This window comes from Macrobrachium rosenbergii, chromosome 3, assembly GCF_040412425.1.
Source record: "Macrobrachium rosenbergii isolate ZJJX-2024 chromosome 3, ASM4041242v1, whole genome shotgun sequence".
NCBI classification, from domain to species: domain Eukaryota; kingdom Metazoa; phylum Arthropoda; class Malacostraca; order Decapoda; family Palaemonidae; genus Macrobrachium; species Macrobrachium rosenbergii.
Genome location: NC_089743.1, coordinates 56,839,008 through 56,856,678, shown reverse-complemented (window position 1 = coordinate 56,856,678; position 17,671 = coordinate 56,839,008). Strand labels below are relative to the sequence as shown.

General features: G+C 34.4%; 1 protein-coding gene across 6 annotated transcripts in view; it reads left to right on the top strand.

Moving 5' to 3' along the window:
• The window catches only part of LOC136855906 (inositol-tetrakisphosphate 1-kinase-like), a 146,590-nt gene that overhangs the window by 61,068 nt on the left and 67,851 nt on the right, over positions 1-17,671 (top strand). For all 6 annotated transcript variants that reach the window (XM_067133386.1, XM_067133365.1, XM_067133376.1 and 3 more), the window contains 3 exons: positions 538-633; positions 1,274-1,317; positions 1,440-1,599. In XM_067133386.1, the coding sequence (XP_066989487.1) occupies positions 538-633; positions 1,274-1,317; positions 1,440-1,599 (300 nt within the window). The remainder of the gene's footprint in view (positions 1-537; positions 634-1,273; positions 1,318-1,439; positions 1,600-17,671) is intronic.

The window sequence follows — 17,671 nt, the reverse complement described above, 5'->3', positions numbered from 1 at the left end:
AATCAGTGGCTACATTTGGGGTTCATGTTCCATGTCCTATGGACCTTGTTTGACGAAGATCCTCATCCGACAAGTACTTGCCATGGGATCGTATTCATCAGGCAAACAGCATTGAGGATATTTATAATATCTGATAATTCAGTTATAGGGAATCTCTTGCCCGCCTCCAGCGCACTGTTGGAGTCAGCCAAATGGTAGAGGCTAAGTTTCACCTCAAAAATAATGATTTTTATGATAAAATCAATTTTTTAGATACTTCCCTCTATCATTGAAACCCTCCCTCTTCCCCTCTTAAGAGATTAAGAGTAGAATGAGCAACCGAAGGGTGGGGGAGTAACTATTGGGAGCTTTTGTTAATGATTGTTTAAATTTTAACACTTGTCGAACCCGCGCCAAGTAGTCACAGATAAAGCTAAATGATAGTGGGTAAGTACCTAAAAAATTGATTTTATCTTAAAAATCATTATTTTAAATTAATTTTTTTCTTAAAGTGCAATAATCATCAGTTGTGTGATGTCAATGTTTGCTGCATTTCAGAGGAAGTCTTCACACCAAGATTTGTTCTGCTTCCAACTAGTGATTTAAAAGCTAATGAAGTCTTGTTAAAAGAAGCAAATGTCACTTTTCCTGTAGGTAAGATGGTTTGCTCCTTACTAACAAATATTGAAACTCTTGACTTTTTTGTGTACTAGAAGTCAAATATGTTAAATTACACATTTTATGCTTAATTTATGAATGGTCAACTAGGTGAAGTCCAGCAGGAACCTTAAGTAAATTATCTGGCTATGTAGAAATTCTGATTAGTTTCATTTCCTCTGATAATGAGCAAAGTATGCCTTGAAAAGCTTAAGGATTTTAAGTGAAATTTTAACAATACCAAGATATACACTCAAGAAAATGGCCATATTTTATCCTCATATAAATTTCATTGATTTCCTCTGGTACGGAGTGGTAGTATCTTAACTCGAATCAGCTGGAGAGAATGATAATTATATTTCACTATCTATAGTTTATCAAAAACTCATCTAACGGTAGTCATTAGATAACTTTGTATTTGAGGTTCCTGGTTCCTTTTCTCATGGGTATTAATATCTTTTGGCCTTGTTCCACGACCATATTTTGTTAGTCATATATTCTCAATATAGAATTTGTTACCTGTTCGTGAAGTTTCAAGAATATTAAGTAACCTTACATGACAGTATTTGCTATAATTGGAACTCCATTTGTTACATTTTTCGTGTAATTAATTTTTTTATTTTGTATATTTTCCCAGTATGCAAACCTCTAACTGCAGGAGGCGGCAAAGAGGCACATGAGGTAAGAATTGTTTAAGGCATGAATCATGGGGTGGAGATAACAACATTGTGGGCTTCCTCATAACGTTAAAAGATTTTTCTGTAATAAGTCAGCACAATTTATCATGTGAAACTCAATTTCAGATGGATGTGGTCTTCAATCAAAATGGTATATCTGATTGTGCAGTTCCATGTGTTGCTCAGTCATTCATAAACCATGGAGCAGTTCTCTACAAGCTCTTTGTCTTAGGACCAGTCTGGTTTGTTGTTGTCCGTCCCTCTCTCAAAAATTTCTATGCTGGAGGTATTGTATCTTACTATTATTTCTTTGTATAGAGCATATTTAGATAACTGTAATAATGCAGCTCTGTAAACAATAGTTATTGTTAGTCATTATCAGTCGTTTGCTAATTTTGTAATCTTTAAGTGATTTTATTACATTTTCAAAATTGCTTTTTGTCTTCAGTAATTTCATTTACTTATTAATATTATTTTTATAAAACTACCAAGTTCATAAAAGCTATATTATTATTTTACATAACAATTTCTTGGTGATTCTCTAAAGAGCAGAAAAGTACACTGAATTGGACTTTCAGATTTACTAATGCACCACTTGTGGTCAGCTTTTGTTTTGGGGTTATTAATACGTAATGAATTTTACTCTAGGAAGTGGTCACAGTATCAAGTATCACCCATGTAAAGCATGTGACAGTATTTTATCGTTTTGATAAAGTGATCATGTAAATGCACATGTAACATTTTCTTGTGTCAGATAGGAAAGTTTGATTGGTTCCACACATTGCTTCAAAATGTTGTACTGTATATTTATTAACATAGGTTTTGATCAAGTTTTGGTTAAGGGAAATTTTTCTCTTGTCTAAATTGAAAATAGTATGTCCTTCCACAATTGTTGTTTTGTAAGCTTAGCTTTAAACACTAGCTGCTGTTTGGTAATGCCGTGCATTCTCTTGGAAAAGACTTAATTTGAATTCATATATATTGATTGTATAATTTTTAACCCTTACATAATTCTTATTTTTACTGAGTGGAAATTATCATATGTTTTGAAGAGTATTAAAAGTTACATGGAGTTACTTGGATAAAGGTGCCTTAATAATTGCTGGTCCATCTGAGGAAACACTAAAAGGATGAATAAAAAGAAACCAATCACAAGAGAGGCTTGATTGCTGATCAGTTCTTGAACTGGTTAGTAGTGGTATTATTCACTATCTATGTTGGTAGTCTTTTAAAATTAGACTGTCTTTGAGTATTTTAAATCTTGTGGTAGATTTAGTGTGGTTTCTCTTAATACATTTCTAGTGAATACAAATGAATGTATTCAGCCTTCCTTAATATCCAAGGTGTTTACTGGATGGTATTAATTTAGTTGTTTTTGCCTGTGGTTTTCTAATCCTAAAATAGCAAAATAAGCAAGTTTGCTGATGACAAAAATTTTTACCAGTGCTAGTAAGGATACAACAATAAAACTGTTGCAAGAAGACACAGAGAAAATAGGTAAATAAATTTATGAATAGGAAAAATGAGTTAACCTCTCATGTGTTTGCTGCCTATGGTTGCCATCCTAGAGAAGTGACTGAGAAAGACTAGAAGCATGACAGGTAGAAGAAACCAAACTAATACCATCTGTTAAATATTTTGGATATCAAAAGCCAGAAAATCTCAATTTTTACTCTAGAAAAGCTTCAATTAACCCGTAAACGCCTACTGGACGTATCATACGTCGACTAAAATTGTCTGTTGGGTGCCAAGTGGGCGTACCGTCGTTGACTACAAAAATTTCAACCGGTCAACTTTGACTCGACTGAAATGGTCGAAAAACGCAATTGTAGCTAAAACTCTTACATTCTAGTAATATTCAATCATGTACCTTCATTTTGCAACAAATTGGAAGTCTCTAGCACAATAAAGTATTTCGATTTATGGTGAATTTTTGAAAAAAACTTTTTTCTTACGCCCGCGCGGTAACTAGGCTGAAAATTTCAGAAATTCTTTCGTCATTTTGTCATAATTTTTGCACTGTTCTATATTAGCCATTACATAAAGTTTTATATATGAAAATGTGCGCAATTTCATGTACAATACAACAGAAAATAACTCATGGTTGTAGCTTTTATCAGTTTTGAAATATTTTCATATAAACCACGATAACTGCCAAAATTTCAACCTTCGGTCAATTTTGACTCTACTGAAATGGTAAAGAAACGCAATTGTAAGCTAAAACTCTTACATTTTAGTAATATTCAATCATTTACCTTCATTTTGCAACCAATTGGAAGTCTCTAGCACAATATTTCGATTTATGGTGAATTTTTGAAAAAACTTTTTCCTTACGTCCGCGCCAGAAATTCTTTTTTCGTGTTGTCGTAATGTTTGCACCATTTTATATTAGTTGTTACATAAAGTATTATATATGGAAATGTGTGCAATTTCATGTAGAATACAACAGAAAATAGCTCATGGTTGTAGCTTTTATCAGTTTTGAAATATTTTCATATAAATCACAATAACTGCCAAAATTTCAACCTTCGGTCAACTTTAACTCGACCGAAATGGTCAAAAAACGCAATTATAAGCTAAAACTCTTACAATCTAGTAATATTCAATCATGTACCTTCATTTTGCAACAAACTGAAGTCTCTAGCACAATATTTCGATTTATGGTGAATTTCTGAAAAAAACTTTTCCGTACGTCTGCGCATGTAACTTTCGGCGAATATCTCAGAAATTCTTTCGTCACGATGTCGTAATGTTTGCATCGTTTTACATTTGTCGTTACATAAACTTTTATATATGAAAATGTGCGCAATTTCATGTAGAATACAACAGAAAATAGCTCATGGTTGGAGCTTTTATCAGTTTTGAAATATTTTCACATAAATCACGTTAACTGCCAAAATTTCAACCCTCGGTCAACTTTAACTCGACCGAAATGGTAAAAAAACGCAATTGTAAGCTAAAACTCTTACATTCTAGTAATATTCAATTGTTTACCTTCATTTTGCAATGAATTGGAAGTCTCTAGCACAATATTTCGATTTATGGTGAATTTTTGAAAAAAACATTTTCCTTACGTCTGCGCAGTATCTCAGCCGAACATCTCAGAATTTCTTTCGTCATGTTGTTGTAATATTTGCACAGTTTTATATTGGTCGTTACATAAAGTTTTATATATGAAAATGTGCGCAATTTCATGTACAATACAACAGAAAATAACTCATGGTCGTAGCGTTTATCAGTTTTGAAATATTTTCATATAAATCACGATAAATAGAAAAAATTCTACTTTCGGTCAACTTTAACTCGACCGAAATGGTCGAAAACTGCAATTGTAAGCTAAAACACTTACAGTCTAGTAATATTCAATCAATTAGCTTCATTTTTCAACAAACGGGAAGTCTCTAGCACAATATTTCGATTTATGGTGAATTTTTGAAAAAAACATTTTTTTATGTCCGTGCATTACGAATTCATGCATCATTTTGTGATAATATTTTCTGTGTTTTGCTTTGATCGTTTTACAATTTGTTATATACCAAAATCATTGCAATTTAGTGTACAATACAAAGAAAAACAAAATAACCCGTTAGCTTTAACCGTTTTGCTCAGCGATTTGTATAAAATTATATATGAAAAATTTTTTGTAGCTGTCATATATTTCAATATTTATATATGATAATGATTTTGTTTTCCATTTCTGATGGTTGCATACTAAACTTCAGGCAATGAAAAAAAATGAGCCACAAATGAACTCTTAATCTTAAAACTAAGCGTGCTGTGATTTTTGAAAAAACTTTTTTCCGGCAGCGCTAACTCACGAACGCCGCCGGCATACGGGAGACGTTTTTGTAAATAGAGGCTTGGCGTTTAATGGTTAAGAGGTCAGTCGATAGAAACATTTAAGGTACTGAAAGGTTTAAATAACAGATTTTTGGGAATCTGTTTATTTAAGTACAGTATATTTCCGTGTATAAGACGTCCTTTATTTCCTAAAATTCGCCCCTAAAAATTCAGGGTCCTCTTACACTAACATACTAAAAATCAAACCTTGAATTTTAAATGATGTTTATTGGTAGGCTAGCCTCGGCTTTGGTGTGATAACCACCGACATACATGAAAAGATTCGCATATAAAATAAACTGATAATAAAGGTAATACAGCCATTTTTACCTTATATTTTATTAGCATATCTTCATATTAAATAGCCTATTTGAGGAGTAATTCCATATCAATGAAATCAACTTTTATCTATGCAAGCCTAGCTGAAAAAATGTAAACTTCAAGTTATGGCTGTGCTCACAGCAACATTTATCTTTCAGTAACCTTTCAGAAATTTTAATGGTACAGTAGTTTAATTGTGTAACTTAATATTCATTGGTGGTAAATAACAATTTTGGAACAGTTTTAGAACAGTTCAGCCGTACGAACGATGATTATTGTACATTATCGCATTGTTATTAGGGGTTGTTTGTGATTGGTGATGAAACTTGAACAAAACAATGGTTTCCCTTTTAGGCAATGTGTAGGAAGAACATGATACAGAATCGGCCTTATGGTTGACCCTGATATTCATGGGGGATGCATTCCACTACCCCCCACAAATAGCTCTGATCCGCGAATACTTAAAACCCTTCTAAAAACACTTATAACTGCCTATTTTGATAGTTCAAAACACCAAAAAACCCTCTAAAATGCTTATACCTGAATATTTTTATATTTTTATCACAAAAAGTTCATTTAGTCAGGAAAATGATGTGAAAATATAGTAATCTGTAAATATTTCTCTGTGAAAATACTGCAAATAGGCAAATTTTCCATGAATAATGCGTACATATGTTCCACAGAGAAATCCGCAAATAGGTGAAGCCGTGAATCCGGAGCCGCGAATAAGCGGGGGTCTACTGTATTTCATTTATTTTTAATTTCTAAGGATACAGTAAGTAAAACAGCATTGGTAATAAAATCATCTTTACACAACCAATATTTCACAAAATACCTGTTGTTGCAAAAGATAGCCTTTACACAGATGGTTTTGTAATTTAGCAGTCGTCTTATACTACAGTCGTCGTATATGTGGAAATATACAGTAGTTGCCAAGATATGGAAACTGGAACTTAAAAGCCAATGTGGGAGTTTCTTCACATGAAAGAGTCTCGCTTTGGAACAGACTACCAGTTGAGGTTGCAAATATTCACTCTGGTTAAGGGGATCGGGCGGTTTCCGACTTTTTAACGACAGGTTGTTGATATATAGGGGTTTGTTAAAGGATATTGTGTGGAACTTTGGGAAAAAATTTTTGTTCAGTGACCTTAGGTTTTGTGACGCCAGAGCATTTTTCGGCCAAAATGGCCATTTTCAAAATGCATCTCCTCCTTTGCTTTTTGTTTTAAGGGATGAGATTTGAACCACGTATAAAACACATATGGATTTTCGATACAAAGCCGGGATTTTTGATTTTTCAATTATTTTTCGAAATATTAATTTTTTTTTTTTTTTGAAATTTTCCCAGAAAAATTACAGAAAAAAATTGCCAAAAATCAGAAACTCAAAATATTGAAAATCCCCGGCTTTGTTTTAATCTACCACGTTTCCCCATGTTATATTTAAAATTTCATTTAGATTGGTCCAATACTAAGGAGGAGATGCATTTTAACCAATTAAAAACTTATGTTTTGAGAAACGGGCCTTCAAAGTTTTAGTTACATAAAAAAAGTAAAAGGGACTTCAAAGACTGTGTTACAATTAATTCTATGGTTTTAATTTTTATTTTTGGGTATTAATTAATGCAAAATGATTATAAATAAGAATATTAATTGATTATTTATGTGCCTAAGACACATTCTTATAAATTTTAGGTTCTTGGTCCCCCTGTCTGATCTTGCTGCAAGGTATTACTCTAGGGTATCATAGTTGCCTACACTTTTTTTATTAGTGTCTCGAATCCATCCCTTGCCAAATGGATCCTGGGAATTACTTTACATTCACAATTAGGGATTTGATTCAAGTAATTCATCAAGTCTTGCTTCACTTATTATGATCATTTTATTTTCAGGATCGTCTATAATATCAGCCTCCGAGCTACTGCTTTCTTTTTCTAAAATATCTTTGCCCTTTGGTAGTGAACAAAACAAAAAAAGGCGTTTAGGGGTGGATGTGGTTGGTCTCTGGTCAGCAGAGATCGCTGCTTGCGCCGTTTGATGGGCGACAGCTCTCTCTCTCTCCGTCGCTCCATTCCCTCTATGGCACTAATTTCTTGAACTCTTTCTTCTACTTTGCCTGGACTTTTCCACTTGGCTTTTCCGCATTCTAGAAGCATGAAGTGAACTCTTGACCTTTTAGGCACGGTAAAAAACAAAAAACAGCGCAGAAAATACAGAGTTCAGTCAAGGCTAGCGAGCATGAAAAAACGTGTCCTTCTAGCTTGGAAGTTTATAGGCAACTCTGCCAGACGTCATGGTATATTGTGCGTTGTCATGACTAGGAATAACTAAAAAGGTTCGAGTAGGATATTATTGACATTATACATTTAATTTCAAAGGAAGTTTTCAGTAATATATATCCAAAAAACTATAGTTGCTACTGGTGTTTTATGGGTATATAGTTATTGTTACATCTTAGGCCATAACTAGAGAAATACGGCAAATTTTAGCATAATATTTCGTGGACACATTCTTGAACCCTATCAAGCCACAGAATTTTTTCAGCAAATCAAATTTTTTAAAGATTATTGGGTTTTTAAATCCCTTAATGACCTAAATGCCAGCAGACATCATATTTGCTTTCATACAAGACATAATTGCCAGAATAACTCAAGTTTATTTTGGGTAATGACCTAAAGGCCAGTACACTTAAATTTACTCTGTTTAATGACCTGAAGGCCCACACACCTCATATACTCCTGAATATGATTTCAAGTCCTGAAAACCTCATATTTGCCTTAAATAATGATATGAAGGCCAGAACATTTCTGGGTAATGACCTGAAGGCGGGTACACCTCATATTTAGTCTGGGTAGGTATCTAAAGGCCAGGAAACATTATACTCTACTGTATTCACTTTGGGCCAGTTTAAGTAAAGAATAGATACAGTGATTGATGCATGTGATTTATTTTTATTCATTTCCTTGAATTTTCCCTATACAGTGAACCCCCTGTATTCGCAGTCTTAATATTTGTGGACTCATGTATTCGCGGATTTCTCTGTGGAATGTATCTACCCATTATTTGCGGAAAATTCGCTGTTCACTGTATTTTTCACTGAGAAATATTCACTAATTACTGTATTTTCATATAATTTTCATAACTAATGCACTTTTTGTGATAAAATATTAAAATACTCGGGTATAAGCATTTTTAGTTTTTTTTTTTGTGTTTGAACTATCAAAATAGGCAGTTCTAAGTGTTTTTAGAGGGGTTTAACATGTTAACCACCTTATGTACCATCGGTGGTACATTGTAAACAAGACTTAAAGGCCACATGTACCACTGGTGGCACAATTTTGGATTTTTATGATTTTTTAATTTTCATTTTATACAAGCATATAAAATGGTTAGAAACACCATAGAATGCATGCAAATCTAAGTTTAATCATTGAATTTTATAAAAGTAAAAAAATAAAAGCAACCCTCCCGAATTATAAAGGAAAAAATTTGTAATCATGATAATGTGATCATGTAAAAAGTAAGCAAAAAAGTACAATATTTGAAAAAGTGTTTTAAATATCAACTTTTTTTGGGCTGAAAATCATGAGTATGAAAAAAAAATTGTAATATTCATGATAGTGATCATGTGAAAAGTAAGCAAAAAAGTACAATACAGGGTGACCATCACTAATTCGGCGTCACTGGGACCTGGAGGGTGCCGGATTAGCCATTTTGCTGGATTAGCCATTTATTAGGCTAGAATACACGAAACCCAGTAGCTAAGCACCTCACTTAGAATTAAAATATCCCATAAATCAGTACAAGTTGGTTAATAAAGAAAAGACAATTATCAAATACAGGTAGTGCTCGAATTGCGATATTTCGAGTTTACATTGGGGTTAATTAATTAATACCGATACGAAAATATTTAGGAAATATTTTTAGATTTTGCTGGCGCAGGCAGCAGAGAGACCAACTTACAATAGACCAACTTCTTTTCCTCCGTCTCTTTATTCCATCTGCTAGTTAAAAAAGTAAAAGAGAATGATAAAAGTATTGTCAGTAACGTTATACTCTTGCGTAAATGCGTACAGCCATAAACAGCCGAACGGGAAACTGTTGTTTTGCTACTAATGGTATCGGATAACAACTGTTTTGCTTGTATTTCAACTATCGTACGGTCAAACAATTACTGTCGTTATGTTACAAATGACGTTAAGTACTGTACAATAAGACTGATATATTTTTTACACTATACCCTTATTCGCTTTGGAGAAAAGATCGGCAAGGAAATATACTGCTTCAGTAACTTTAAGCTGCAAGTTGTGGCTGAAGCTGAGAAAACAAATGTTCAAGCTGCTAATGACTATAAATTATCGTGCATCAGCAACATGGATGAAACTCGACCGTAAATTGGAGAGAATGTATTTTAAAACTACTGGGCATGAAAGAATACAAATTACTGCTGTTTTCACGCCGATAAAAGATAAATACGTAAAGCTCTTATTATGATGAAATCAAGAGAAAATAGCTAACGGCATCTTGATTTTTTTACACAAAACAAACATGCCCCCAAAACAGCCAGCCAGCGATTCCATGAACGTCATATATTAACGAAAAAAATAGCTATATTAATTTTCGAAGTATTTAAGTTATATTTAGACTTAAAACATTTCGTATAAAGAAAAATATCCTTGTCCCAAATAAACAAAGTATCTATATTCATTTACACTTACTAGAAGCAAGAAAAGCACTTTTGAACTGAGTTAAATGCGGTGAAATAAACACCAGCGTTATCGATTCCAAAACAAAACATTGATCGCAGTTTATAGTACAAAAAGCAATATGAGAATATCGCAATTCGATACAATGCAGTAGTAAAGCATAACTTTTTAAAAGATCCATGAAAAAGATGCACATTCGTTATGTTGATGTTTGTATAATGCTGTTAATATGTGAATAGAGTTCAGTATAATGTAGGCTAGGCTACCGTATACAGTATATAGCCTATACGATATACCTTAGCGTAGGCCAAAAGACAGTAATAAATGTACAAAATGGAACAGCAAAAGCATGCTTGCATTTACAAACACCTCCAGTTTGTCGATGCAGCACACAGCGCCACCAAATCGGCGGCGGCGGCGAGCAAGTTAGTGCAGCGACCGGGAAATTTTGAAAATTAGTGCGGAAACATTAGAAATAACTCTAGCCGAAATTTGTGCCGGATTACTGATTGTTCCGGACTGCTGACTGCTGGATTAGTGGTGGTCAACCTGTATTTCAAAAAGTGTTTTAAATACCATCTGAACTCATTCTTTCAAAGCATGAAAGGCATGAATGTGGCTTGCCTTCACATTGACCATGTACTGTCTTTACTCCCATGGTTTTACATGCTGCAATTTGGCTTCTTTCATTTTTACTAAGTATCTCATAACATCCTCTACATCTTTTCCTCACTTCTCTACATTACCCTTCCAACTCAATCAAAATTGAACTGATCTTTTTTCCCCCATTGGGTGAAAACTCCTTTCCTGTCTTTATATCTTCAGTTGCTTTACCTTTCAAAAGTGAGAGCACTACAGTTTCACAAAATTTTTAAATTGAAATTGATTGGTTTGTGTGAAATTTGTTGAATAGTATATAGGCAATGACTACTGCTGTTCTGAGAAGTTCAAAAGCCCCTTTCTTGTACCCCTTTCTAACTTGTCGTACATACAAAGTTCCTGGGGAGAACAACAGCATCTTTCCACACAGTACTTACATTTGATTCAGATGACTGTTGCTTGATTTCTGTTACATTAGCCATTGGTAGCAAAATACCCTCATCCTCTGATTTGCTATAGCTACTAATTTCTTCATCTTCTAAATAAAATCAGATTCACTTTGGGAGGAAACTGAATTTTCATCAAGGCTGTAATCATCATCTGATGGTGATTCTGCATGACCATAAAAATTTTCTAGATTTTAATTACTGATTTACATACACTTCTTACTGAGTAGAATTTTCTTCATGCATACGTAATGCATGGATAAAGGAAATTCTACTCCGTAAGAGTGTGTATGTAAGTAAGTAATTAAAAATTACAAAACAAGTCAAGTAGCAAAAATATTAAAGTTTGACCATGTCGTGTTTTAATTTGTTTTTGTATATTGCAACCCTGAAATCAAGATATAATTTGCCAAAATGATTAATTAATCCGTTTCTATTCTCTCTCTCATATATATATGTATATATATATATATATATATATATATATATATATATATATATATATATATATATATATATATATATATATATATAATATAATATATATATATTATATATATATAATATAAATATATATATATATATTAACAATATATATATATATATATATATATATATATATATATATATATATATATGTATATATATATATATATAAAGTAAAATGCCTTGTAAAATAAAGTTAACAATTAGTAGGTTATTACAGTGTGTACCACCAGTGTACAAAGGATAAAACGTATGAAAGACGTGACAAGCATCGCCACTTGAGCCACTAGTGTCCAATTTATCTTTGAGCCACCGGTGGCCTATTTGGCATTAGAGGAACAAAAATGAATATAGATCGCCTTAAGAACCACGTGTGTCTCATAGATTTTACACTCTCTTACCTTTCTACTCTACCAAACAACTGGCCAATGTCACCCCCAATCGCTGTCAGCAGTGAGCTGGGAAGGAGAGGGATATGAAGTCATGGGGCCAGGAGGAAAATGTCAAATGGCTGTATAGTGGTTAACGTGTTAAAGTATTCGTGGATTTTAGCTATTTGCAGGGGGGTGGGGTTGCTGCACGCATCCCCAGCAAATACAGGGAGTTTACTGTAGATGGAATAGTAAGTGTATCCATGTAAAATAGACCATTTTGATAGATGTGCAAGAAAGCAGATTGTTCATCTGTTCTTGAGTACAGGCAGTCCCCGGTTAACGGGGGGCTCGGTTAACAGAGATTCGGTTTTATGGGGCTTGTCTAGTGACGAAAATCGGCAATTTTCGGCACCGAAAATCGCCGATTTCCGCTTATCGGTGCCGATAATTGGGTATTGGTGCCGATACATACCTAACAGAGGCGCCGATAACCGAAAATCGTCGCTTTCTGGCGCCGATAACCCCCGAAAATCGCCGATTTTCGGTTAGCGGCGATTTTCAGTTATCATCACGCCCTCAGAAACGGAACCCCGCCGATAACCGGGGACTGCCTGTATACCAGTTGCCTTTACTTAGCCATTGCAATTCTATACATGGTACGTACAAGGGATTGCAGTCTTAAGTGGGTACAAAAGTAGTTTATCTTGGAAAGCTGCCCATGATGGGAGATTGTCCTTCTGTTCATCATTGTATTTGTTTAGCTTACCTTGGTCATTGTAACTCCTTGTGGTACGAAAGGAGTTCAGTTGAACTTGGTATAAAGATATACGTTTGGAACAGAATTGTATGAAGGGAGGTCTTAAATCTGCTTGTCTGGCGATGCGTCTGACATTTACCAGATAATCACTGCTGCTCCTACATGGTTGAATAGATTTCAGTTGAAAAGATTTAAGTTAGACTTGTTACTAAGGTCAGTCAGTCTGTTTGTCTGTCTGAGTTACTTTTTCATTGCAATTACTTCTGTGTTGAAGGGATTTCAGTTAAACTTGGTAAAATATTAGACTATCATGTATAAATGTGCTTAGAGAGTGATTGTCCATCCTTACAACTCTTCCTACACATTTAAAAGGATTCCAGTCAAACTTGGTATAAAAGTAAACCATTGTTCATTGATGGAATGAAATCCAAGTGTGTGTGTATACCAATTATCTGCTGTGCTTGTTGTTTAGATTCCTCGTGCACTGTTGAAAGTTTTGTAGTCAAACATGCATGAAGGAAGGTGATTTGTAAGTCCGTTTAGATGTCCATCCATTAGTGTATCTGTCCAATTTACTTAACCCTTAAACGCCTGTTGGACGTTTTAAACATCGTCAAAAATTGTCTGTCGAATGCCGAGTGGACGTTGCAAACGTCGACTGAAAATGCTTTTTTTAAATATTCGCGGAAAAATAATTATAGGCCTAGTTTGTGGAAGATTTCAAATCACGCGCCTTGGCGGATGCTGGGAGTTCACGGATCCAGGTGTTGTGTTGTTTTTGAGCATCACCCAGACGCTCATGCGCGAATTCCCTCCTACTCACGCCAGATAGCATCAGCGTCGGACCTTGCGGGAGCGATATTTTGACACAGACGTGTTTTGCAGAACTTTGGCGAGTGTTTGCGTATTCGTGCTGCAACAGGACGTTTGCAGATATGTCACAAAGGCGTCAGGACCGTGAAAGGCGCATACTGCCTGTCGGAAGTGAGCGTGTTAGGCGAGTTTTAGACTGGGATGCTGGAGAAGGACCAAGCAGCCAAAGTGAATTTTCACATTCGGTCAACTTTGACTCAACCGAAATGATCGAAAAACGCATCCGTAAGCCATAATTATTACATTCGAGTAACAATCAATCATTTACCTTCATTTTGCAACAAACGGAAAGTCTCTAGCACAATATTTAGAATTTTGGTGAACTTTTGAAAAAAAATTTTCCTCCGCTCGCATTGCGCGAACTCCGCTGAAAATCCTGTCATTTCTTGCGTCAGCTTGCTGTAATTTTTCGCCGTTTCATATTATTCGTTACATAAGTTATACTTCAAAATGTGCGCAATTTCATGTAGAATACAACAAAAATATATCATTCCTTTAGCTCTTCACAGTGTTTTAATATTTACATCGAAATCACGATAACTGAAAATTTTAACATTCGGTCAACTTTGACTCGACCGAAATGATCGAAAAACGCATCCGTAAGCCATAATTATTACATTCGAGTAACAATCAATCATTTACCTTCATTTTGCAACAAACGGAAAGTCTCTAGCACAATATTTAGAATTTTGGTGAATTTTTGAAAAAAATTTTCCTCCCGCTCTGTCTTGTATGAACTCCGCTGAAAATCCTGTCATTTCTTGCGTCAGCTTGCCGTAATTTTTCGTCGTTTCATATTATTCATTACATAAAGTGTTATACATCAAAATGTGTGCAATTTCATGTAGAATACAACAAAAAATATATCATTCCTTTAGCTCTTCACAGTTTTTTAATATTTACATCGAAATCACGATAACTGACAAAATTTTAACATTCGGTCAACTTTGATTCGACCGAAATGATCGAAAAACGCATCCGTAAGCCTTAATTATTACATTCGAGTAACAATCAATCATTTACCTTCATTTTGCAACAAATGGAAAGTCTCTAGCACTTTATTTAGATTTTTGGTGAATTTTTGAAAAAAAAAATTTTTTCCTTCGCTCTGCGCGCGCGTACTCCGCTGAAAATCCTGTCATTTCTTGCGTCAGATTGCTGTAATTTTTTCGCCGTTTCATGTTATTTGTTACATAAAGTGTTATACATCAAAATGTGCGCAATGTCATGTAGAATACAACAAAAAATATGTCATTCCTTTAGCTCTTCACAGTTTTTAATATTTTTACGAAATCACGATAACTGACAAAATTTTAACATTTGGTCAACTTTGATTCGACGAAATGATCGAAAAAACGCATCCGTAAACCATAATTATTACATTCAGTAACAATCAATCATTTACCTTCATTTTGCAACAAACGGAAAGTCTCTAGCACATTATTTAGATTTTTGGTGAATTTAAAAAAAAAAATTTCCTTAAGCTCTGCGGCGCTCGGACTCCGCTGAAAATCCTGTCATTTCTTGCGTCAGCTTGCCGTAATATTTTCGCCGTTTCATATTATTCGTTACATAAAGTGTTATACATCAAAACGTGCGAAATTTCATGTAAAATACAACAAAAAATGTCATTCCTTTAGCTCTTCACAGTTTTTTAATAATTTTGCGAAATCACGATAACTGACAAAATTTTAACATTAGGTCAACTTTGACTTGACCGAAATGATCGAAAAAACGCATCCGTAAGCCATAATTATTACATTCAAGTAACAATCAATCATTTACCTTCATTTTGCAACAAACGGAAAGTCTCTAGCACAATATGTAGATTTTGGTGAATTTTTTGAAAAAAAATTTTCCTCCGCTCCTTTGTTGCGGACTCCGCTGAAAATCCTGTCATTTCTTGCATCAGCTTGCCGTAATATTTTCGTCGTTTCATATTATTCGTTACATAAAGTGTTGTACATCAAAATGTGTGCAGTTTCATGTAGAATACAACAAAAAATATATCATTCCTTTAGCTCTTCACAGTTTTTTTATATTTACATCGAAATAACGATAAATAGAAAAAAATCAACCATCGGTCAACTTTAACTCGATCGAAATGGTTAAAAAATGCAATTGTAAGCTAAAAAACTTACAGCCTAGTAATATTCAATCAATTTCCTTCATTTTGGCACAATTGGAAAGTCTCTAGCACAATATTTTGATTTTTGGTGAATTTATGAAAAAAACTTTTTTTTGCGTCCGCGCGTTACGAATTCATGCATCATTTTGTGATAATATTTTCTCTGTGTTGCTTTAATCGTTTTACAATCTGTTATATACCAAAATCATCGCAATTTAGTGCACAATACAACTAAAAAAAATTAACTCATTAGCTTCAACCGTTTTCCTTACAGTGAGATTTGTATACAATTATATACGAGTTTTTTTTTTTGCTGTCATATATTCCAATATTTATATATGATAATGATATTTTTTTTTATTTCTGATGGTTGCATACTAAACTTCAGGCAATGAGAAAAAAAGAGCCAAAAATGAACTCTTAATCTTGAAAACTAAGCGCACTGTGATATTTTGAAAAAAACTTTTTTTCCGCTTCGGCGCTACCTCTCGGAGGCTGCCGGCATACGGGAGACGTTTTTGAAAATAGGGCTTCGGCGTTAAAGGGTTAATCATTGCAGTACCAGGTTGAAGGAATTTCAGTCAAACTTGGTGTAATGTAGACCATCATGCATATGCTTGAAGAGTAATTGCCCATCTGTTCCCTGGTCTGATTTCATTAATTGGAATGGACTTAAGAAAGAAGTGGGTGGGGATGTGTATTGCTTTGTCAGTCCTTACAGATAGTTTGTTCTTTAGTACCAGCCAAGTCTTCGGAACTCTGTGCTTTCATAACATAGCATAGGCATCCACTTACACTAATTATTGGCTGAAGAGTAATTACACTCAAAACCACCTTTGCCTTTTCTCCAAAACCCATAAACATTAGAGACTAGCTTGTGAAAAAATATGCCATTTTCTAGCACTAGCAAGAGCAGCTTACTGAAAATGGAAAAAAGAACTTAAAGTTTTTTGTTAAATTACAAGGGAAGCTAATAAATATAATACAAATCCATTAACTTTTGAAAACATTTCATGTACAGATATAACTTCTTGATACATAGGCTGGCTCACTAGGAGGAAGAGAGATAAGATGACTAAAAACAGTGGAGGGTCATGAGCTGGAGGCCTAGGCCAGTCGTGTTATACTTGCAAGTCTTTGAATATGCAATTCATTCTCAAAGGGGAACTCCTATCATGATGAGGGAATTCCTGCATTGTGTCTTTGGTTTATACAGCATATTGATTTAATTTTTTCACTTAATATATTGTAGAAAATACTTTGTGTTATATTTTTTCAAGTTCAATAATCCTTCACTTATCCAGATCACCACTATCCGACACGCCCAGACCAGGGACCAAGCCCCAAAGAGATGTGATATATAAGTTTCAAAAAAATGAAAAAACTGCTCTCCAATGGTTGGCAATGCTGCACTGCCTCAAGAAAGTGTTGGTAACTTTGCTTACACTCATAAACAGACTGAGAAAGAGTTTTGGGGTCTGGGGAAGTCCTGGGAAAGTTTCCAAGGTGGGTGGTCAGACGGCTGGGCACCATGGGAGAGGAGGAGCAGTAAGGCTGTGTAGAGGAACTCACTCAGAGGAGGGGTAGTTTTGGATGGTGGGTGAAGCTGGGGAGTAGTTTCCCTGGCTGGAAGGGCCTGGTGATGCAGTGTTGGATGGGTGAAGAGGGCTAGGTAGATGTCTGACTAGCTAGAATTTGTTTTGTTTCTTGTTACACTTATGACTTTATTTATACTTTACACAGTTTTTATTTATAATTTTGCCGTATTTTCTCATTTATATTTTTACAACCCAAAAGATAAATACAATTGTATGTGTAGGGTATGTAT